The sequence below is a fragment of the Sebastes umbrosus genome, chromosome 7 (genome assembly GCF_015220745.1).
Source record: "Sebastes umbrosus isolate fSebUmb1 chromosome 7, fSebUmb1.pri, whole genome shotgun sequence".
NCBI lineage: Eukaryota > Metazoa > Chordata > Actinopteri > Perciformes > Sebastidae > Sebastes > Sebastes umbrosus.
In genome coordinates, this window is record NC_051275.1 from 35,530,633 (window position 1) to 35,555,632 (window position 25,000).

The following is a 25,000-nucleotide window of genomic DNA, read 5'->3' on the forward strand; positions in this document are numbered from 1 at the left end:
CCCAGAACAACTTCCAAAGAGATTAGAGGTGAACTCCAAGGTCAAGGTACATCAGTGTCAGATCGCACCATCCGTCACTGTTTGAGCCAAAGTGGACTTAATGGAAGACGACCCAGGAGGACACCAAATCATAAAAAAGCGAGACTGGAATTTTCCAAAATGCATATTGACAAGCCACAAAGCTTCTGGGAGAATGTCCTTTGGACAGATGAGACAAAACTGGAGCTTTTTGGCAAGTCACATCAGCTCTATGTTCACAGACGAAGAGATGAAGCATCCAAAGAAAAGAACACTGTACCTAATGTGAAACATGGAGGAGGCTCGGTTATGTTATGGGGCTGCTTTGTTGCATCTGGCACAGGGTGTCTTGAATCTGTGCAGGGTGCAATGAAATCTCAAGACTATCAAGGCATTCTGGAGCGAAATGTGCTGCCCAGTGTCAGAAAGCTTGGTCTCAGTTGCAGGTCATGGGTCCTCAAACAGGATAATGACCCAAAACACAGCTAAAAACACCCAAGAATGGCTAAGAACTAAACATTGGACTATTCTGAAGTGGCCTTCTATGAGCCCTGATCTAAATCCTATTGAACATCTGTGGAAGGAGCTGAAACATGCATTCGGAGAAGGCACCCTTCAAACCTGAGACAGCTGGAGCAGTTTGCTCACGAGGAGTGGGCCAACATACCTGTGGACAGGTGCAGAAGTCTCATTGAGAGTTACAGAAATCACTTGTTTGCAGTGATTGCCTCAAAAGGTTGTGCAACAAAATATTAAGTTAAGAGTACTATCATTTTTGTCCAGGCCAGTTTCATTAGTTTGTTTTTTAAAATGATTCTGTTGAACCACAATTCAAAAACAATGTCTCATTTTCATTAGTTAATTTTCAGTGAATTTTTATTTATTATTACTTTTGTCAGTTTCAAGTTATTTCAGTGACCATTGTGGGTTTTTCTCTCTTTAACGGAAGGGTACCAACAATTTTGCCTACGTCTGTATGTACCACATAGTGGACAGAAACATCTGGACCACATAGTGGACAGAAACATCTGGACCACACCATGACAACCTTTTGGACTCACTTTGTCTTAATCTGTCAACATTCTCTGAAAGATGCGTTTATGGAGGGAGAGGTAAAACTGTGATTTCACACTGCTGTGTTTGTGTGTGTGTGCGTGCGTGCATGCGTGCGTGCATGCGTGTGTGTGTGTGTATAATCTGCTGACTCAGTTTAAGGTAAACAGCTGCTAATTGAACACTAACACATTCCTCACTAACACTCCTCCATCCAGCAGCTCATTATTACAGAGTGTGTGTGTGTGTGTGTGTGTGTGTGTGTGTGTGTGTGTGTGTGTGTTTTCTAGTGTCTGTGGTTTACGAGCCGACAGTGAACGTATCACACTTCTGTTAACAGACTGTCTGCATCTGTGATGATGTCATGCTGCAGCTGGGCATTGATTGGCTGCTGTGTGTGAGCGGGCGGAGTCTCACCCTCACTCCTTTGGCTGGGAAACACTGACAGGTGGAGCAGTCCCGACCGGCGCACGGCTCCGTCTGGTCGCCCTGGAAACCAAGAGAGAAACACATACATCACCATGACATCATCATAACAACAATACCTCACCAACACGACATCACTTCAGCTCAGTTCACATCTTTATTGTCCCATCGGAGGAAGTTCTTATCATTATGACATCAACACGACATCACTGAGCTAATCTGATCCCGACGAGCAGAGCGGCCCGTTCGCACGAGAAGGCGAACAAATGCCACGATGATGCAGAAGGCGTTTAGCGTGCAATACGTACGCCTTTCTTGATTTCTGCGTGTCATTTGTACGCCATGTATCCTGTACTGATTGCAATGTAATCACATCCACGTATAAATGCTACGGTAAGAGTTAGTGACGAAGTATAAAGAGAGAGAAAGACCACTGATGGTGGACGGGTCCAACAAACACAGGACTTTTAGTCCACTTTATGATAATCACATGCAGTATAAATGTGTTATTGTCTCCTATTCTAAAATGGTGTATCTGAATATTTCTGCATACTGGGGTCCCTAAACAGTCTTGAATTCCATAAATTGTTTCTCACTGTAAAGCTGAGACTCTGGTGGATCCAATGAGTCCAACTGGATTCATGTGTGATGATGTTAGTCCCCATAGGAGACATTTCATTGACCTCACTGTATAAAATGACCTGTGGTGACCTCTAGGATGATCACAGCCTCATGAAACTTTACAACCACAAACTAGAGACCTAGAGCATTCAGAGGATGGATGGATCAAACTAGAGACCTAGAGCATTCAGAGGATGGATGGATCAAACTAGAGACCTAGAGCATTCAGAGGATGTATGGATCAAACTAGAGACCTAGAGCATTCAGAGGATGGATGGATCAAACTAGAGACCTAGAGCATTCAGAGGATGGATGGATCAAACTAGAGACCTAGAGCATTCAGAGGATGGATGGATCAGACTAGAGACCTAGAGCATTCAGAGGATGGATGGATCAAACTAGAGACCTAGAGCATTCAGAGGATGGATGGATCAAACTAGAGACCTAGAGCATTCAGAGGATGGATGGATCAAACTAGAGACCTAGAGCATTCAGAGGATGGATGGATCAGACTAGAGACCTAGAGCATTCAGAGGATGGATGGATCAAACTAGAGACCTAGAGTATTCAGAGGATGGATGGATCAAACCAGAGACCTAGAGCATTCAGAGGATGGATGGATCAAACTAGAGACCTAGAGCATTCAGAGGATGGATGGATCAGACTAGAGACCTAGAGCATTCAGAGGATGGATGGATCAAACTAGAGACCTAGAGCATTCAGAGGATGGATGGATCAGACTAGAGACCTAGAGCATTCAGAGGATGGATGGATCAAACTAGAGACCTAGAGTATTCAGAGGATGGATGGATCAAACCAGAGACCTAGAGCATTCAGAGGATGGATGGATCAAACTAGAGACCTAGAGCATTCAGAGGATGGATGGATCAGACTAGAGACCTAGAGCATTCAGAGGATGGATGGATCAAACTAGAGACCTAGAGCATTCAGAGGATGGATGAATCAGACTAGAGACCTAGAGCATTCAGAGGATGGATGGATCAAACAAACTAGAGGCCTAGAGCATTCAGAGGATGGATGGATCAAACTAGAGACCTAGAGCATTCAGAGGATGGATGGATCAAACAAACTAGAGACCTAGAGCATTCAGAGGATGGATGGATCAAACTAGAGACCTAGAGCATTCAGAGGATGGATGGATCAAACTAGAGACCTAGAGCATTCAGAGGATGGATGGATCAAACAAACTAGAGACCTAGAGCATTCAGAGGATGGATGGATCAGACTAGAGACCTAGAGCATTCAGAGGATGGATGGATCAAACTAGAGACCTAGAGCATTCAGAGGATGGATGGATCAAACAAACTAGAGACCTAGAGCATTCAGAGGATGGATGGATCAGACTAGAGACCTAGAGCATTCAGAGGATGGATGGATCAAACTAGAGACCTAGAGCATTCAGAGGATGGATGGATCAAACAAACTAGAGGCCTAGAGCATTCAGAGGATGAACACCACATGAACTGGTCGTTGTTCGCAGCATCTGACCAATCACAGACATGGACACGTCTACAGACTGCAGGCAGAGAGACACATTTAACAAAAGAAGAGTAAACTATATTCGACACATACGAAGAAATTAAAAACTTAATCCAGACTAAAAGTAACACAGTTGAAGCTGCCAGATGCAGGAAGAACAGCTGGCAAAAGAAAAAACTCCCGATGTGTGAATGTGTAAATTAACAGATTTATTAATTTAACGGAACACTCAAAAGTAAGATATAGTAGATATATAGATGACTGGATTACACCTAATCATGCCCAGTGCTAATAACGCGGCGTGTTTGACTATTTGAACCGTCTTTCGGCTGCGTCTCGTCTCCGGCGGTGTGAAACGGACTCAAGAGGAAGTTAGAAAATAAATATGAAAATATAATTCAAAGAGATAAACACAGTTTAAACGGTGTTGTTTTCAGCCTGATTATGACTGAAACTTCTTCATATGTGTGTAATATTATCATACGATCACCGCACTGAGCTCTGATTGGTCAGCAGGAGGTGCTTTCATACGAGTTGATCTCTTATCTGGAACAGCTAACCTGCTCCGGAGCAGGTTAGCTGTTCAGCATCAGTTACCATGGTGATCTACCCCAGTAAGAAGTGATCCACCTTCGTAGGACAGAAAGCCCTAAAAGGTTAACCCTGAAGTTACCTCGCTAACGCCAAATCCTGCTTCGTAGTACAGGCCTCTGAAAACACCGGACACACTGAGAACAACAATAATATCAATATCATGTGCAATATTACTTCCTTTTCTGTTTTTTAGCTTACTTTACCTTTTTTTATTTGACTTATCTTATTTACTCATTTGTGTGTGTTATTGTTATTCTATTAGGCACTAGTGCTAGAAATAGTACTTTTTATTTGATATACTTGTATTTTATACACTTGAACTTGTTGTAATTTTGTTGTAATTTTGAGCAATCTCTGGCACAAGAATTCCCTTTGGGATTAATAAAGTTCTATCTTACCTTATCTTAAACAACGGGACAATGAATGGAGGATGTTCAGACTGCAACAAGGCGCGAGATTGGTGTTTTCATGTGTATTTTCCTCCAGCAGAATGTGTTTTGTGTTTTCAGGTGTATTTTCCTCCGGCAGAATGTGTTTTGTATTTGACGGTGTATTCTCTGTGTTCAGACAGTGAGGAATGTAAACACTGTGCAGAGGAAGACAAGCATCTCTTAGATTCTCAGGAAGCAGACAGCTGACTGTGCATGTGTGCACGTGTTCACGTGTGCGCGTGTGCACGTGTGCGCGTGTGCACGTGTGCGCGTGTGCACGTGTGCGTGTGTGCATGTGTGCGTGTGTGTGTGTGTGTGTGTTGATCAGATAACTTCAGTGACAATCATGCATCCATTTCTTCAGACCCACACACTCTTTGAACAGTGTGAATGAGGACAGATGTGAAGCCACATCTGTTCATCAGATATGAATCAAAGCATCAGAGCTCTAAACAATACAACGCTGACTGCAGAGCCTAAACACGTATATTTTATCATGTATAATATAATGTGTGTTTGCTGATGTGCGCCATATAACAAAAAGACGTGTTTCATCATGTACACTGTATGATATATAACGTGTGTTTGTTAATGTACACTCTAAAATTAAACATGTTCGTTAATGTACACGTATAATATATAACACGTGTGTTTGTTAAACTACACGTAAAATATATTACACGCGTGTTTGTTAAACTACACGTAAAATATATAACGTGTGTTTGTTAAACTACACGTAAAATATATAACATGCGTGTTTGTTAAACTACACATAAAATATATAACACGTGTGTTTGTTAATATACACTGTATGATATATAACGTGTGTTTGTTAATGTACACTCTGAAATGAAACATGTTCGTTAATGTACGCCCGAAAATAAAACCTGTTTGTTGATGTAGACTCTAAAATCAAAAATGTTTTGTTAATGTACGCTCTAAAATAAAAAATGTTTTGTTAATGTACACTCTAAAATAAAACATGTTTGTTAAAGTACGCCCGAAAATAAAACCTGTTTGTTGATGTAGGCTCTAAAATAAAAAATGTTTTGTTAATGTACGCCCGAAAATAAAACCTGTTTGTTAATCTACGTTCTAAAATAAACCGTGTTTGTTAATATACACTCTAAAATAAAACATGTTTGTAAATGTACTCTCTAAAATAAAACATGTTTGTTAAAGTATGCTCTAAAATAAAATGTGTTCGTTAATGTATGCTCTAAAATAAAACATGTTTGTTAATGTACGCTCTAAAATAAAATGTGTTCGTTAATGTACGCTCTAAAATAAAATGTGTTTGTTAATGTACGCTCTAAAATAAAACGTGTTTGTTGATGTACGATCTAAAATAAAACGTGTTTGTTAATGTACGCTCTAAAATATAACGTGTTCGTTAATGTACGCTCTAAAATAAAACATGTTTGTTGATGTACGTTCTAAAATAAAACGTGTTTGTTAATGTACGCTCTAAAATCAAAAATGTTTTGTTGATGTACGCTCTAAAATAAAACGTGTTTGTTAATGTACGCTCTAAAATAAAACATGTTTGTTAATGTACGCTCTAAAATAAAACATGTTTGTTAATGTACGCTCTCAAATATAACATGTTTGTTAATGTACGCTCTAAAATATGACATGTTTGTTAATGTACGCCCTAAAATAAAACATGTTTGTTAATTTACGCTCTAAAATATAACATGTTTGTTAATGTACGCCCTAAAATATAACATGTTTGTTAATGTACACTCTAAAATATAACATGTTTGTTAATGTACGCTCTAAAATATAACATGTTTGTTAATGTACGCTCTAAAATAAAACGTGTTGTTAATGTACGCTCTAACATATAACATGTTTGTTAATGTACGCTCTAAAATAAAACATGTTTGTTAATGTACGCTCTAAAATATAACATGTTTGTTAATGTACGCTCTAAAATATAACATGTTTGTTGATGTACGCTCTAAAATAAAACGTGTTTGTTAATGTATGCTGTAAAATATAACGTGCTTGTTAATGTACGCCCGAAAATAAAACATGTTTGTTAATCTACGTTCTAAAATAAAACGTGTTTGTTAATATACGCTATAAAATAAAACATGTTTGTTAATCTACGTTCTAAAATAAAACGTGTTTGTTAATATACGCTATAAAATAAAACATGTTTGTTAATGTACGCTCTAAAATAAAACGTGTTTGTTAATGTACGCTCTAAAATAAAACGTGTTTGTTAATGTACGCTCTAAAATAAAACATGTTTGTTAATGTACGCTCTAAAATAAAACATGTTTGTTAATGTACGCTTTTATGTACGCACTATTTTAGAGTGTCCCCGTTGATACACTGGGTGTGTGTTTTTGTCCTCTGTGGGCCCCAGACGGTGAGTTTCCCAGCATGCAGCAGTGTTTGTGTAGCGGCCACATTCCTGCAGCGTTGTGTAAACCAGGTTATCAGTCAGGCGTGGCTATCAGCAGCAGGAATGTGGCTATCGCTCTATCTGCTGTCACGACTTTGTCCTGAATGTCTGCACTCCCACCATCCTCCCACCATCCTCCCTCCATCCTCCATCGGTCCTCCATCGGTCCTCCATCTGTCCTCCATCTTCACTCTATCCACGCTCCCTCCATCATCCCTTCATCTGGGACGCCACCCTGCTACTGATTGGCGGAGCAGACAGATGAGCAGCTGATTGGCCGACGATGCTGCTGTTCACAGACGGACACTGAACCTGACGACCTCAATGGACTGAAGAGGGTCATCTCTCCGTCAGTCCTCCATCATCTGATCAGTGCTTCTTTATATTGATCTCTTATGATAGGTCGATCAATAAAGAGCTGAGGACCGACGTGTGATCCCTGAGGGACACCAGAGACACTCAGGTGATCCTCTACATCCACCTGCAGGTGGTTATCAACACACCTGAGCTGCATCAGACCTCCTGAAGTATACTTAAGTAAAGTGCAAGTATATGTTTCCCAAGAATACTTTATGTAGTTAAGTATACTAATATCAATATACTAGTAATATACATATAAGTGTACTAATTCAATACTTCTTAAATTGGCCCACTTTTTAGTTACTAACAGTACACTTTATACTTTAAAGTATACATTAAGTGTAAGAATAGTAAACTTTTAGTAAACAACTAGTTTACATTTAAGTCTTATTTTGTACTGCAACTATACTGTAAGTACACAGATAGTGTACCAGTTTTATACTTGTAAGTGTACTACTTCAATACTTCTTTGGACTAAGTAGGCTCACTTTTTTGTTTAAAAACAGTATACTTTAAGAGTAAGTATTGTACTGATAGTTTACTACTTTTATACTGGTACCCACTTTTTTAGTTTATGACAGTGCACTTTAAAGTATACTCTCAGTAAACTACTAGTTTAATAGTTTTTATACTGCAAGTATACTTGTATGTACTTGGAGCCCAATGTTTAGTTTATGAAAGTACACTTTAAAGTATATTCAGTAAACTACTTGTCAAGTATTTTGTATACTACAAGTTTTACTAACTTATAATTTTCTTATTATCAAAATATTAAGTACAAGTATAGGCCAAGTATACTTAGACTATTCTGTATACTTGTCAGTATGAGCCAAGTATACTTAAGTATACTTTTGTTAAGTATATCTCTGATAAGTGCATAAAAAGTAAACTTAAAGTGTACTCTCTTATTTTAAGTTTAAAAGAAGTATACTAATAGCTCACTTGAGAAAACTTCCTTTTAGTAAGGGATGTTCACCTTTCACAATAAAAGTCCAAAAGAGAAACCAAAGGCGAGTTTTAAATGAACTCACCCCGAGAGCTGCTGGAGGAGCCGTCAGGATCATCAGGAGGCACCTGGAGGAGGAAACAGACAGGTGGGTCAGGTATCATCTTATGACCTGGACCAGCAGAGAGCAGCTCCGACCGATCACCGATCACCGATCACTGATCAATCAGTCCTGTGGTCACACGATGTCAATGTTTTTGTTTACCAGAGCCAGGTGTAGCTGCAGGGGGCGGAGCAGGAAGTCAGCAGCATCTTGTCCTCTGCTCAGAGGAAGTCCCGCCCACAGCACGGCCCTGTCACTCTGACTCCGCCTCCAGACGGCTCTCAGCCAATGAGGACTCTCTGAAGCTGCTGGTAGTCCTGCAGAACAAACATTACACGATTCAAATCCAACGAGCCGTTTACACTCAGAGAGACAGACAGGTAGAGACACAGACAGGTAGAGAGACAGATAGGGAGAGAGACAGACAGGTGGAGACACAGACAGATAGAGAGAGAGACAGACAGGTAGAGAGAGAGAGACAAACAGGTGGAGAGACAGCCAGGTAGAGACACAGACAGGTAGAGAGACAGACAGAGAGAGAGACAGACAGGTAGAGAGACAGACAGAGAGAGAGACATACAGGTGGAGAGACAGCCAGGTAGATACATAGACGGGCAGAGAGACAGACAGAGAGAGACACAGACAGGTAGAGAGACAGACAGAGAGAGAGACAGGCAGACAGGTGGGGAGACAGACAGAAAGAGAGACAGACAAATAGAAAGACAGACAGTTAGAGAGAGAGAGACAGAAAGGTAGAGAGAGAGACAGACAGATAAAGACACAGACAGGTAGAGAGAGAGACAGACAGGTTGACAAGTAGAGGCAGACGGTAGAGATAAATACGGGTAGAGACAGACAAGTACAGAGAGAGACAGACAGGTAGGGAGACAGACAGATAGAGAGACAGACAGGTAGAGAGAGAGACAGAGAGGTAAAGGCACAGACAGGTAGAGAGACAGACAGGCAGGTTGACAGGTAGCGAGACAGACACGTAAAGAGACAGACGGTTCTAGGGACAGACGGGGAGAGACACAGACGGGTAGAGAGACAGACAGGTAAAGAGACAGACAGGTAGAGAGACAGACAGGTAGAGAGACAGACAGGTAGAGAGACAGATGGGTAGAGAGACAGACAGGTAGAGAGACGGACAGGTAGAGAGACAGACAGGTAGAGAGACAGAGAGAGAGAGAGACAGACAGACAGGTAGAGAGAGAGACAGACAGGTAAAGACACAGACAGGTAGAGAGAGAGACAGACAGGTAAAGACACAGACAGGTAGAGAGAGAGACAGACAGGTTGAAAGGTAGAGAGACAGACAGTAGAGACAAATACGGGTAGAGACACAGACAGATAGAGAGACAGAGAGGTAGCGACACAGACAGGTAGAGAGAGAGACAGACAGGTAAAGACACAGACAGGTAGAGAGAGAGACAGACAGGTTGAAAGGTAGAGAGACAGACAGTAGAGACAAATACGGGTAGAGAGACAGACAGGTAGAGAGACAGACAGGTAGAGAGACAGATGGGTAGAGACACAGACAGGTAGAGAGACATACAGGCGGGTTGACAGGTAGCGAGACAGACACGTAGAGAGAAAGACGGTTCTAGGGACAGACGGGGAGAGACACAGACGGTTAGAGAGACAGACAGGTAGAGATACAGACAGGTAGAGAGACAGACAGGTAGAGATACAGACAGATAGAGACACAGACAGGTAGAGAGACAGATGGGTAGAGAGACAGATGGGTAGAGACAAAGACAGGTAGAGAGACAGACAGGCAGGTTGACAGGTAGCGAGACAGACAAGTAGAGAGACAGACGGTTCGAGGGACAGATGGGGAGAGACACAGACGGGTAGAGAGACAGACAGGTAGAGAGACAGAGAGATAGAGACACAGACAGGTAGAGAGACAGATGGGTAGAGAGACAGACAGGTAGAGAGACAGACAGGTAGAGAGACAGATGGGTAGAGAGACAGACAGGTAGAAAGACAGACAGGTAGAGAGACAGACGGGTAGAGAGACAGACAGGTAGAGAGACAGACGGGCAGGTTGACAGGAAGAGAGACAGACAGGTAGAGACACAGACAGGTAGAGACACAGACAGGTAGAGAGACATACAGGCGGGTTGACAGGTAGCGAGACAGACACGTAGAGAGAAAGATGGTTCTAGGGACAGACGGGGAGAGAAAGACAGTTAGAGAGACAGACAGGTAGAGATACAGACAGGTAGAGAGACAGACAGGTAGAGATACAGACAGATAGAGACAAAGACAGGTAGAGAGACAGATGGGTAGAGACAAAGACAGGTAGAGAGACAGACAGGCAGGTTGACAGGTAGCGAGACAGACAAGTAGAGAGACAGACGGTTCGAGGGACAGACGGGGAGAGACACAGACGGGTAGAGAGACAGACAGGTAGAGAGACAGATGGGTAGAGAGACAGACAGGTAGAGAGACAGGCAGGTAGAGAGACAGACAGGTAGAGAGACAGATGGGTAGAGAGACAGACAGGTAAAAAGACAGACAGGTAGAGAGACAGACGGGTAGAGAGACAGACAGGTAGAGAGACAGACAGGTAGAGAGACAGATGGGTAGAGAGACAGACAGGTAGAGAGACAGATGGGTAGAGAGACAGACAGGTAGAAAGACAGACAGGTAGAGAGACAGACAGGTAGAGACACAGACAGGCAGGTTGACAGGTAGCGAGACAGACACGTAGAGAGACAGACGGGTAGAGAGACGGACGGGCAGGTTGACAGGTAGAGAGACAGACAGGTAGAGACACAGACAGGTAGAGAGACATACAGGCGGGTTGACAGGTAGCGAGACAGACACGTAGAGAGAAAGACGGTTCTAGGGACAGACGGGGAGAGACACAGATGGTTAGAGAGACAGACAGGTAGAGATACAGACAGGTAGAGAGACAGACAGGTAGAGATACAGACAGATAGAGACACAGACAGGTAGAGAGACAGATGGGTAGAGAGACAGATGGGTAGAGACAAAGACAGGTAGAGAGACAGACAGGCAGGTTGACAGGTAGAGAGACAGACAAGTAGAGAGACAGACGGTTCGAGGGACAGACGGGGAGAGACACAGACGGGTAGAGAGACAGACAGGTAGAGAGACAGACAGATAGAGACACAGACAGGTAGAGAGACAGATGGGTAGAGAGACAGACAGGTAGAGAGACATGCAGGTAGAGAGACAGACAGGTAGAGAGACAGATGGGTGGAGAGACAGACAGGTAGAAAGACAGACAGGTAGAGAGACAGACGGGTAGAGAGACAGACAGGTAGAGAGACAGACAGGTAGAGAGACAGATGGGTAGAGAGACAGACAGGTAGAGAGACAGACAGGTAGAGAGACAGATGGGTAGAGAGACAGACAGGTAGAAAGACAGACAGGTAGAGAGACAGACAGGTAGAGACACAGACAGGTAGAGACACAGACAGGCAGGTTGACAGGTAGCGAGACAGACACGTAGAGACACAGACAGGTAGAGAGACAGACAGGTAGAGAGACAGACAGATGGAGAGACAGACAGGTAGATAGACAGACAGGTAGAGAGAAAGACGGGCAGGTTGACAGGTAGAGAGACAGACAGGTAGAGACACAGACAGGTAGAGAGACAGACAGATGGAGAGACAGACAGGTAGATAGACAGACAGGTAGAGAGAAAGACAGGTGGAGAGACAGACAGGCATGTTGACAGGTAGAGAGACAGACAGGTAGACAGACAGACGGGTAGAGAGACAGACGGGCAGGTTGACAGGTAGAGAGACAGACAGGTAGAGACACAGACAGGTAGAGAGACAGACAGGTAGAGAGACAGACAGGTAGAGAGACAGACAGGTAGATAGACAGACAGGTAGAGAGAAAGACAGGTGGAGAGACAGACAGGTAGACAGACAGACAGACAGACAGATAGGTAGATTTGTACTTTACTTGAGTATTTTCTTCTTCGTTGTACTTCTACTCTACTACTCTGCTACTCTACTACTCTACTACTCTTCTACTCTCCTACTCTTCTACTCTTCTACTCTACTACTCTACTACTTGTCTACTCTTCTACTCGTCTACTCTTCTACTCTACTACTCTACTACTTGTCTACTCTTCTACTCTACTACTCTTCTACTCTCCTACTCTACTACTCTACTACTCTTCTACTCTACTACTCTACTACTCTACTACTCTTCTACTCTTTTACTCTACTACTCTACTACTCTTCTACTCTACTACTTGTCTACTCTTCTACTCGTCTACTCTTCTACTCTACTACTCTACTACTTGTCTACTCTTCTACTCGTCTACTCTTCTACTCTTCTACTCTACTACTCGTCTACTCGTCTACTCTGCTACTCTGCTACTCTGCTACTCTACTACTCTACTACTCTTCTACTCTTCTACTCTACTACTCTTCTACTCTCCTACTCTACTACTCTTCTACTCTACTACTCTACTACTCTACTACTCTTCTACTCTTCTACTCTACTACTCTACTACTCTTCTACTCTACTACTCTTCTACTCGTCTACTCTTCTACTCTTCTACTCTACTACTCTACTACTTGTCTACTCTTCTACTCGTCTACTCTTCTACTCTTCTACTCTACTACTCTTCTACTCTACTACTCTACTACTCTCCTACTCTCCTACTCTACTACTCTTCTACTCTCCTACTCTACTACTCTTCTACTCTACTACTCTTCTACTCTTCTACTCTACTACTCTTCTACTCTACTACTCTTCTACTCTACTACTCTTCTACTCTCCTACTCTACTACTCTACTACTCTTCTACTCTACTACTCTACTACTCTACTACTCTTCTACTCTTCTACTCTACTACTCTACTACTCTTCTACTCTACTACTCTACTACTTGTCTACTCTTCTACTCGTCTACTCTTCTACTCTACTACTCTTCTACTCTTCTACTCTACTACTTGTCTACTCTTCTACTCGTCTACTCTTCTACTCTTCTACTCTTCTACTCTACTACTCGTCTACTCTTCTACTCTGCTACTCTTCTACTCTCCTACTCTTCTACTCTACTACTCTTCTACTCTACTACTCTTCTACACTCCTACTCTACTACTCTACTACTCTACTACTCTTCTACTCTACTACTTGTCTACTCTTCTACTCGTCTACTCTTCTACTCTACTACTCTACTACTCTACTACTTGTCTACTCTTCTACTCGTCTACTCTTCTACTCTTCTACTCTACTACTCTTCTACTCTTCTACTCTACTACTCTACTACTTGTCTACTCTTTTACTCTCCTACTCTACTACTCTTCTACTCTCCTACTCTACTACTCTTCTACTCTACTACTCTTCTACTCTACTACTCTTCTACTCTCCTACTCTACTACTCTACTACTCTTCTACTCTACTACTCTACTACTCTACTACTCTTCTACTCTTCTACTCTACTACTCTACTACTCTTCTATTCTACTACTCTACTACTTGTCTACTCTTCTACTCTTCTACTCTTCTACTCTACTACTCTACTACTTGTCTACTCTTCTACTCGTCTACTCTTCTACTCTTCTACTCTTCTACTCTACTACTCGTCTACTCGTCTACTCTACTACTCTTCTACTCTACTACTCTACTACTCTTCTACTCTACTACTCTTCTACTCTTCTACTCTACTACTCTACTACTCTTCTACTCCTCTACTACTCTACTACTCTACTACTCTTCTACTCTACTACTCTACTACTCTTCTACTCTACTGCTCTTCTGCTCTACTGCTCTTCTGCTCTTCTGCTCTTCTGCTCTACTGCTCTACTACTCTTCTACTCTATTACTCTTCTACTCTACTACTCTTCTGCTCTACTGCTCTTCTGCTCTTCTGCTCTACTACTCTTCTACTCTTCTACTCTACTACTCTACTACTCTTCTACTCTACTGCTCTACTGCTCTTCTGCTCTACTGCTCTTCTGCTCTTCTGCTCTTCTGCTCTACTACTCTACTACTCTTCTACTCTACTACTCGTCTACTCTACTACTCTTCTACTCTACTGCTCTTCTGCTCTTCTGCTCTTCTGCTCTTCTGCTCTACTGCTCTACTACTCTTCTACTCTATTACTCTTCTACTCTACTACTCTTCTGCTCTACTGCTCTTCTGCTCTTCTGCTCTACTACTCTTCTACTCTTCTACTCTACTACTCTTCTGCTCTACTACTCTTCTGCTCTACTGCTCTACTGCTCTTCTGCTCTTCTGCTCTTCTGCTCTACTGCTCTACTGCTCTACTGCTCTACTGCTCTACTGCTCTTCTGCTCTTCTGCTCTACTGCTTTTCTGCTCTACTGCTCTACTACTCTACTACTCTTCTACTCTACTGCTCTTCTGCTCTTCTGCTCTACTACTCTTCTGCTCTACTGCTCTTCTGCTCTACTGCTCTACTGCTCTACTGCTCTTCTGCTCTACTGCTCTTCTGCTCTACTGCTCTTCTGCTCTACTGCTCTACTGCTCTACTGCTCTTCTGCTCTTCTGCTCTTCTGCTCTACTACTCTTCTACTCTACTACTCGTCTACTCTACTACTCTTCTACTCTACTGCTCTTCTGCTCTTCTGCTCTTCTGCTCTACTACTCTTCTACTCTACTACTCGTCTACTCTACTACTCTTCTACTCTACTGCTCTTCTGCTCTTCTGCTCTTCTGCTCTACTGCTCTACTGCTCTTCTGCTCTACTGCTCTTCTGCTCTTCTGCTCTTCTGCTCTACTGCTCTACTACTCTTCTACTCTATTACTCTTCTACTCTACTACTCTACTACTCTACTACTCTTCTACTCTATTACTCGTCTACTCTACTACTCTTCTACTCTACTGCTCTTCTGCTCTTCTGCTCTTCTGCTCTACTGCTCTTCTGCTCTACTGCTCTACTGCTCTACTACTCTTCTACTCTATTACTCTTCTACTCTACTACTCTACTACTCTACTACTCTACTACTCTTCTACTCTACTACTCGTCTACTCTACTACTCTTCTACTCTACTGCTCTTCTGCTCTTCTGCTCTTCTGCTCCACTGCTCTTCTGCTCTACTGCTCTACTGCTCTACTACTCTTCTACTCTATTACTCTTCTACTCTACTACTCTACTACTCTTCTACTCTACTACTCGTCTACTCTACTACTCTTCTACTCTACTGCTCTTCTGCTCTTCTGCTCTTCTGCTCCACTGCTCCTCTGCTCTACTGCTCTACTGCTCTACTACTCTTCTACTCTATTACTCTTCTACTCTACTACTCGTCTACTCTTCTGCTCTTCTGCTCTACTGCTCTTCTGCTCTTCTGCTCTTCTGCTCTACTGCTCTTCTGCTCTACTGCTCTTCTGCTCTTCTGCTCTTCTGCTCTTCTGCTCTACTGCTCTTCTGCTCTACTGCTCTTCTGCTCTTCTGCTCTTCTGCTCTTCTACTCTACTACTCTTCTACTCTTCTACTCTACTACTCTTCTACTCTACTACTCTTCTACTCTACTACTCTTCTACTCTTCTACTCTTCTACTCTACTACTCTACTACTCTTCTACTCTACTACTCTTCCACTCTACTACTTGTCTACTCTTCTACTCGTCTACTCTTCTACTCTTCTACTCTACTACTCGTCTACTCTTCTACTCTGCTACTCTGCTACTCTACTACTCTACTACTCTTCTACTCTCCTACTCTACTACTCTTCTACTCTACTACTTTTCTACTCTCCTACTCTACTACTCTTCTACTCTACTACTCTACTACTCTTCTACTCTTCTACTCTTCTACTCGTCTACTCTTCTACTCTTCTACTCGTCTACTCTTCTACTCTTCTACTCTACTACTCTTCTACTCTTCTACTCTACTACTCTACTACTTGTCTACTCTTCTACTCGTCTACTCTACTACTCTACTACTCTCCTACTCTCCTACTCTACTACTCTTCTACTCTTCTACTCTACTACTCTTCTACTCTTCTACTCTACTACTCTTCTACTCTACTACTCTTCTACTCTACTACTCTACTACTCTACTACTCTTCTACTCTTCTACTCTTCTACTCGTCTACTCTTCTACTCTTCTACTCTACTACTCTTCTACTCTTCTACTCTACTACTCTACTACTTGTCTACTCTTCTACTCGTCTACTCTTCTACTCTACTACTCTACTACTCTCCTACTCTCCTACTCTACTACTCTTCTACTCTTCTACTCTACTACTCTTCTACTCTTCTACTCTACTACTCTTCTACTCTACTACTCTTCTACTCTACTACTCTACTACTCTACTACTCTTCTACTCTTCTACTCTACTACTCTACTACTCTACTACTCTACTACTTGTCTACTCGTCTACTCGTCTACTCTTCTACTCTACTACTCTTCTACTCTTCTACTCTACTACTCTACTACTTGTCTACTCTTCTACTCGTCTACTCTTCTACTCTTCTACTCTTCTACTCTTCTACTCGTCTACTCGTCTACTCTACTACTCTTCTACTCTGCTACTCTGCTACTCTGCTACTCTACTACTCTTCTACTCTCCTACTCTACTACTCTTCTACTCTACTACTCTTCTACTCTACTACTCTTCTACTCTCCTACTCTACTACTCTACTACTCTTCTACTCTACTACTCTACTACTTGTCTACTCTTCTACTCGTCTACTCTTCTACTCTACTACTCTACTACTCTACTACTTGTCTACTCTTCTACTCGTCTACTCTTCTACTCTTCTACTCTACTACTCTACTGCTCTACTACTCTTCTACTCTTCTACTCTACTACTCTACTACTCTTCTATTCTACTACTCTACTACTTGTCTACTCTTCTACTCGTCTACTCTTCTACTCTACTACTCTTCTACTCTTCTACTCTACTACTCTACTACTTGTCTACTCTTCTACTCGTCTACTCTTCTACTCTTCTACTCTTCTACTCTACTACTCGTCTACTCGTCTACTCTTCTACTCTACTACTCTTCTACTCTACTACTCTACTACTCTTCTACTCTACTACTCTTCTACTCTTCTACTCTACTACTCTACTACTCTTCTACTCTTCTACTCTACTACTCTACTACTCTACTACTCTTCTACTCTACTACTCTACTACTCTACTACTCTTCTACTCTACTACTCGTCTACTCTACTGCTCTTCTGCTCTACTGCTCTTCTGCTCTTCTGCTCTTCTGCTCTACTGCTCTACTACTCTTCTACTCTATTACTCTTCTACTCTACTACTCTACTACTCTACTACTCTTCTACTCTACTACTCGTCTACTCTACTGCTCTACTGCTCTTCTGCTCTTCTGCTCTACTGCTCTTCTGCTCTTCTGCTCTTCTGCTCTACTGCTCTTCTGCTCTTCTGCTCTTCTGCTCTTCTGCTCTTCTGCTCTACTACTCTTCTACTCTACTGCTCTTCTGCTCTACTGCTCTACTGCTCTACTGCTCTTCTGCTCTACTGCTCTTCTGCTCTTCTGCTCTTCTACTCTATTACTCTTCTACTCTACTACTCTACTACTCTTCTACTCTACTACTCGTCTGCTCTTCTGCTCTACTGCTCTTCTGCTCTACTGCTCTTCTGCTCTACTGCTCTTCTGCTCTTCTGCTCTACTGCTCTTCTGCTCTTCTACTCTACTACTCTTCTACTCTTCTACTCTTCTACTCTACTACTCTTCTACTCTTCTACTCTTCTACTCTACTACTCTTCTACTCTTCTACTCTACTACTCTTCTACTCTTCTACTCTACTACTCTACTACTCTTCTACTCTACTACTCTTCTACTCTACTACTCTTCTACTCTTCTACTCTTCTACTCTACTACTCTACTACTCTTCTACTCTACTACTCTTCTACTCTTCTACTCTACTACTCTTCTACTCTACTACTCTACTACTCTACTACTCTACTACTCTTCTACTCTTCTACTCTACTACTCTTCTACTCTACTACTCTACTACTCTTCTACTCTACTACTCTACTACTCTTCTACTCTACTACTCTACTACTCTTCTACTCTTCTACTCTACTACTCTTCTACTCTACTACTCTACTACTCTTCTACTCTACTACTCTACTACTCTTCTACTCTACTACTCTTCTACTCTTCTACTCTACTACTCTACTACTCTTCTACTCTACTACTCTTCTACTCTTCTACTCTACTACTCTACTACTCTTCTACTCTTCTACTCTTCTACTCTACTACTCTTCTACTCTTCTACTCTACTACTCTACTACTCTTCTACTCTTCTACTCTACTACTCTACTACTCTACTACTCTACTACTCTTCTACTCTACTACTCTTCTACTCTTCTACTCTTCTACTCTACTACTCTTCTACTCTTCTACTCTACTACTCTTCTACTCTACTACTCTACTACTCTTCTACTCTTCTACTCTACTACTCTACTACTCTTCTACTCTACTACTCTTCTACTCTTCTACTCTACTACTCGTCTACTCGTCTACTCTTCTACTCTACTACTCTTCTACTCTACTACTCTACTACTCTTCTACTCTACTACTCTTCTACTCTTCTACTCTACTACTCTTCTACTCTTCTACTCTACTACTCTACTACTCTTCTACTCTTCTACTCTACTACTCTACTACTCTTCTACTCTTCTACTCTTCTACTCTACTACTCTTCTACTCTTCTACTCTACTACTCTTCTACTCTACTACTCTTCTACTCTACTACTCTACTACTCTTCTACTCTTCTACTCTTCTACTCTCCTACTCTACTACTCTTCTACTCTACTACTCTTCTACTCTTCTACTCTACTACTCTACTACTCTACTACTCTACTACTCTTCTACTCTACTACTCTTCTACTCTACTACTCTTCTACTCTACTACTCTACTACTCTTCTACTCTACTACTCTTCTACTCTTCTACTCTACTACTCTTCTACTCTACTACTCTTCTACTCTACTACTCTACTACTCTTCTACTCTTCTACTCTACTACTCTACTACTCTTCTACTCTACTACTCTTCTACTCTACTACTCTACTACTCTACTACTCTTCTACTCTTCTACTCTACTACTCTTCTACTCTACTACTCTTCTACTCTTCTACTCTACTACTCTTCTACTCTACTACTCTTCTACTCTTCTACTCTACTACTCTTCTACTCTACTACTCTACTACTCTTCTACTCTTCTACTCTACTACTCTTCTACTCTTCTACTCTACTACTCTTCTACTCTACTACTCTTCTACTCTACTACTCTTCTACTCTACTACTCTACTACTCTTCTACTCTTCTACTCTTCTACTCTACTACTCTTCTACTCTACTACTCTACTACTCTTCTACTCTTCTACTCTACTACTCTTCTACTCTACTACTCTTCTACTCTTCTACTCTTCTACTCTACTACTCTTCTACTCTTCTACTCTACTACTCTTCTACTCTTCTACTCTTCTACTCTACTACTCTTCTACTCTTCTACTCTACTACTCTACTACTCTTCTACTCTACTACTCTTCTACTCTACTACTCTTCTACTCTACTACTCTTCTACTCTTCTACTCTTCTACTCTTCTACTCTACTACTCTTCTACTCTTCTACTCTACTACTCTTCTACTCTTCTACTCTTCTACTCTACTACTCTTCTACTCTTCTACTCTACTACTCTACTACTCTTCTACTCTACTACTCTTCTACTCTTCTACTCTTCTACTCTTCTACTCTACTACTCTTCTACTCTTCTACTCTTCTACTCTTCTACTCTACTACTCTTCTACTCTTCTACTCTACTACTCTTCTACTCTACTACTCTTCTACTCTTCTACTCTTCTACTCTACTACTCTTCTACTCTTCTACTCTACTACTCTACTACTCTTCTACTCTTCTACTCTACTACTCTACTACTCTTCTACTCTACTACTCTTCTACTCTTCTACTCTTCTACTCTTCTACTCTACTACTCTTCTACTCTTCTACTCTACTACTCTTCTACTCTACTACTCTTCTACTCTTCTACTCTTCTACTCTTCTACTCTACTACTCTTCTACTCTTCTACTCTACTACTCTACTACTCTTCTACTCTACTACTCTTCTACTCTACTACTCTTCTACTCTTCTACTCTACTACTCTACTACTCTTCTACTCTTCTACTCTTCTACTCTTCTACTCTACTACTCTTCTACTCTTCTACTCTACTACTCTTCTACTCTACTACTCTTCTACTCTTCTACTCTTCACAGGTAAAACTGTAGTTTTTACTGCATTAATTCACGTTCCAGATTTAACACACCATCAACTGATGGAAATATGATTCATTTAAAGCACATTCAATCAGAGCGTTAATGCATCATATCAATAACCCAACACTCATCGCTCTGCTGCCAGAAGCAGCCTATACTGCGTTCCTTTAAGTACTTGTTGCTAGTACTTGTGATGGAGTATTAGTACATGGTGGATCACAGTACAGAGCAGTAATCCATCGAGTCATCAGCACTCACTTCACTGTTTGTTTGAGAACACAACTTGTAGTTTTACAGTGTAGAAACAGTAGTTAAAGTACTCCGTTACTTCTTCTGATCAGCGGCTCATTAACGTTAACCAACCTGCTGACGTCACAGCGGATTAGAGCCCAATTAACAGCTGATTAGTATTAATCACCAGCAACCAACAGGTGAGTCACAGACAGACAGGTGAATCACAGACAGACAGACAGGTGAGTGACAGACAGACAGGTGAGTGACAGACAGACAGGTGAGTGACAGACAGACAGGTGAATCACAGACAGACAGGTGAGTGACAGACAGACAGACAGACAGACAGGTGAGTGACAGACAGACAGACAGACAGACAGACAGGTGAATCACAGACAGACAGGTGAGTGACAGACAGACAGACAGACAGACAGACAGACAGACAGACAGGTGAGTGACAGACAGACAGGTGAATCACAGACAGACAGGTGAGTGACAGACAGACAGGTGAGTCACAGACAGGTGACAGATAGACAGGTGAGTGACAGACAGACAGGTGACAGACAGACAGGTGAGTCACAGACAGGTGACAGACAGACAGGTGAGTGACAGACAGACAGGTGACAGACAGACAGGTGACAGACAGACAGGTGAGTGACAGACAGACAGGTGAGTCTCGCTTACCTGGAGGTCTCGCGCTCAGTCTGAAGCTTCACGCGGACAGAAAACTCTCCACTTTATCCTCTGAAGTGAAGCCGCCGCGCTGAGCTGACCTCACACGGCTGAACACCTGTCAAGTAGCGGCAAACACCTGCAGGAGCGCACACACACTTCCTGTCCCCGGGCTTCAAAATAAAAGCGGCTTGTTCTGCAGAAGGAAGAGAAGTAGGGGAGACCAGGTTTGGTTGGCACAGATATTCTACGGGAAGCCGCCTGGGTCAAAATAGAATACTTCACTTGCATAACCATATAAACCTAAACCAAACACTTGCTTAAATCATTTATACGTTACACAAATATATATATATATATATTTGAGAGTTTTGAGTTAAGGAAGAAAACAAATATCAGAAAAGAATACACACAGTAGTTTTTTTACACTGAATATCATCTTGTGTAGATGGAGTCGTACCTGAGCTACACCTGTGCAGGTAAAGCTGGAAGTTACAAGCAAAAGTCCACATGTTAAAGAGCACAACACTCAACCCTAAATTAGGCTAGGTTGTTTTTTATTGTCCCACAAATGAAATAGTTAATTGTTGATTGTTAATTTGTTAAATTGTTAATTGTTAATTTCTTAATTTCTTAATTTCTTAATTGTTAATTTGTCAAATTGTTAATTGTTAATTTCTTGATTGTTGATTGTTAATTTGTTAAATTGTTAATTGTTTAATTGTTAATTACTTAAATTACTCCTGATGAGACCAACCAGATCAGTCTGTGTTCTATACATTCAAAGTCTCACTGGAGTAAAAGTACAAAAGGATTAATGTAGTTAGAGTATTAAAGTAAAAGTACTCAGAGCAGAGTGTTACATTAAAGACAGGTGATGTATTTGGGGTCAAACTTTGTGCACATGTTATTTCTGGATAATAAATTATATTATATAAAGTTCATCATTCTCATCATCAATGTGGACAGATTTGATCAGATCTGTGTGAGTGCAGGCTTTTATTTTGAAGGGGTGAGTCGGAAGTGTGGTACTGAGTGTTGCGGGTTTGACTCCTCCGTCTGCGGGCTGTCTCTCTCTCTCCATCCCGCAGCAGGTTGCTGTGACCCGACAGGATCAGCTGCACGGACCCCCTCTGGACTGAACCGAGCCGAACCGAGCCGAACTGAGCCGACCCGAGCCGAACCTGCAAGAGGAGCCCATCCCGAGCCGAGCCGAGTTCAGCCCGCAGTCAGTCTGCTCCGCGGGGAGTCTGCAGCTGTATGGAGGCTCAGGGATGCCCGAGGAGCGTCCCGGTGCTGGTTCTGCTGCTCTGCTGCACCGCAGCTCCGGGACACGCCGAGAGGGTGAGTGAACGCACACACACACGCACGCACGCACGCACGCACACACGCGCACACACACACACACACACACACACACACACACACGCACACACACACACACACACACACACACACATTTACACAAACACGCATGCGCACAGATGATGGGGTTAATACAAGTTTATTAGAAAAACAAACTGGGATTTTATTGTGAAAAATCTGCAAGATTTTTTTTTTTTTTAAATGATTTACTTTGTATTTTATTGTGACAGTCACTGTGATTCACATCCTGTTATCAGCTCCTCAGCGTGTGTGAGAGGTGATCAATAACTCTGATTCGATTGGTCCGATTCACCGGCTACTTTCATTGGAAGAAGAGTTGTCAACGCTGCACACGAACACAGTTACTTCGGTTGTTCCACCGTCCGCCATTTCCTCTACTCGGGATAGCTACCGATAGTAACCGATAACTACCGATAGCTACCGATAGTAACCGATAACTACCGATAGTAACCGATAGCTACCGATAGTAACCGATAACTACCGATAGCTACCGATAGTAACCGATAACTACCGATAGCTACCGATAGTAACCGATAACTACCGATAGCTATCGATAGTAACCGATAACTACCAATAGTAACCGATAACTACCGATAGCTACCAATAGCTACCGATAGCTACCGATAGTAACCGATAACTACCGATAGTAACCGATAACTACCGATAGCTACCGATAGTAACCGATAACTACCGATAGCTATCGATAGTAACCGATAACTACCGATAGTAACCGATAACTACCGATAGCTACCAATAGCTACCGATAGCTACCGATAGCAACCGATAACTACCGATAGCTACCGATAGTAACCGATAACTACTGATAGCTACCGATAGTAACCGATAACTACTGATAGCTACCGATAGTAACCGATAACTACCGATAGCTACCACTAGCTAATGATAGCTACAGCTAGCTACCGCTAGTAACCGATAACTACCGATAGTAACTGATAGCTACCAATAGCCACTGATGGCTACCGATAGTTACCCATAGTTACCGGAGAAAACAAAAGCACTATCCTCTTCCTGTTTTGGATGATACACTTTGTTTGTGGCTTAAACGGAGCCTTCCGGAGGTCGTACCCGGAGATCGTACCCGGAGATCGTACCCGGTGGTCGTACCCAGAGATCGTACCCGGTGATCGTACCCGGTGATCGTACCCTTAGATCGTACCCGGAGATCATACCCGGTGACGCAGTGACAGTGAAGCTTATAGTGAATCAGTCTAAACGGCGATGATGCCGTTATTCTATAGACATTACATTGTCCATCAACATTTACTTCATAAGTTAAAGCTAAGCCTGTCTGAAGCCACTGCAGTGATGGCGTGACGGTCTGTCCTCCACTTTGTTCCAGACTGAAACATCTCAACTATTATTGGATGGATTGTGATGAAATGCGGTTCATCATTCATGTTCCCCTCAGGATGAATTGTAATAACTGTGGTGATCTTCTGACGTTTCATCCAGCGCCGCCGTCGCCGGGTCTCAGTTGGGTCAATGTGGCGCCGCCAGCAGGTTCTTTAGAGGAATGTCTCAGCAGCGTCTCTGTGGACATGTCATCGGGTTTAAAACACGTCTTCACCTTTAGCTGAGAGTCATGTGACCCCGCAGGTCTTCGTGGTCCCTGGAGAGTCTTTATTTTATCAGCAGGTTGATCTGGCAGAAATAAAAGAATGCATAAAGAATGTCAGACAGGAAATAAAACCTGTCTGTCTGTCTGTCTGTGTGCAGTCAGTCAGACAGACAGTCAGACAGACAGTCAGACAGTCTGGTCTCTGGCTGTTGTTTTAGTTCGTCTGTTTCAGCCTTTTGTCCTGATCCGCTGTTATTACTGACCAACACACACACGCACGCGTGTGCACGCACACACGCACGCGCACACGCACGCACACACACACACACACACACACACACACACACACACACACACACACACACACACTGTGATCTGATCTGCTGAGCTGCAGTGAAAAGAAAAGTCTCTCAGCACAGGAAACATATAGATTAAATATTTTCATCTGA

At 42.3% G+C, this 25,000-nt stretch overlaps 3 protein-coding genes across 4 annotated transcripts in view; 2 read left to right on the forward strand and 1 right to left on the reverse strand.

Moving 5' to 3' along the window:
* Positions 1 to 21,712, reverse strand: part of col4a4 (collagen, type IV, alpha 4) — a 56,360-nt gene extending 34,648 nt beyond the window's left edge. Inside the window, exons 1-4 of the mRNA XM_037774725.1 lie at positions 21,599 to 21,712; positions 8,631 to 8,785; positions 8,451 to 8,493; positions 1,489 to 1,560 (exon numbers count right to left, since the gene is read on the reverse strand). Of these exons, the coding sequence (XP_037630653.1) occupies positions 1,489 to 1,560; positions 8,451 to 8,493; positions 8,631 to 8,677 (162 nt within the window). The 5' untranslated portion in view covers positions 8,678 to 8,785; positions 21,599 to 21,712. The remainder of the gene's footprint in view (positions 1 to 1,488; positions 1,561 to 8,450; positions 8,494 to 8,630; positions 8,786 to 21,598) is intronic.
* Positions 1 to 25,000, forward strand: part of LOC119491100 (interleukin-1 receptor accessory protein) — a 256,684-nt gene that overhangs the window by 199,496 nt on the left and 32,188 nt on the right. The gene's annotated exons all lie outside the window — the stretch shown is intronic.
* Positions 22,553 to 25,000, forward strand: part of col4a3 (collagen, type IV, alpha 3) — a 39,640-nt gene continuing 37,192 nt past the window's right edge. For both annotated transcript variants that reach the window (XM_037774726.1, XM_037774727.1), the window contains exon 1: positions 22,553 to 22,930. In XM_037774726.1, the coding sequence (XP_037630654.1) occupies positions 22,847 to 22,930 (84 nt within the window). In that variant the 5' untranslated portion in view covers positions 22,553 to 22,846. The remainder of the gene's footprint in view (positions 22,931 to 25,000) is intronic.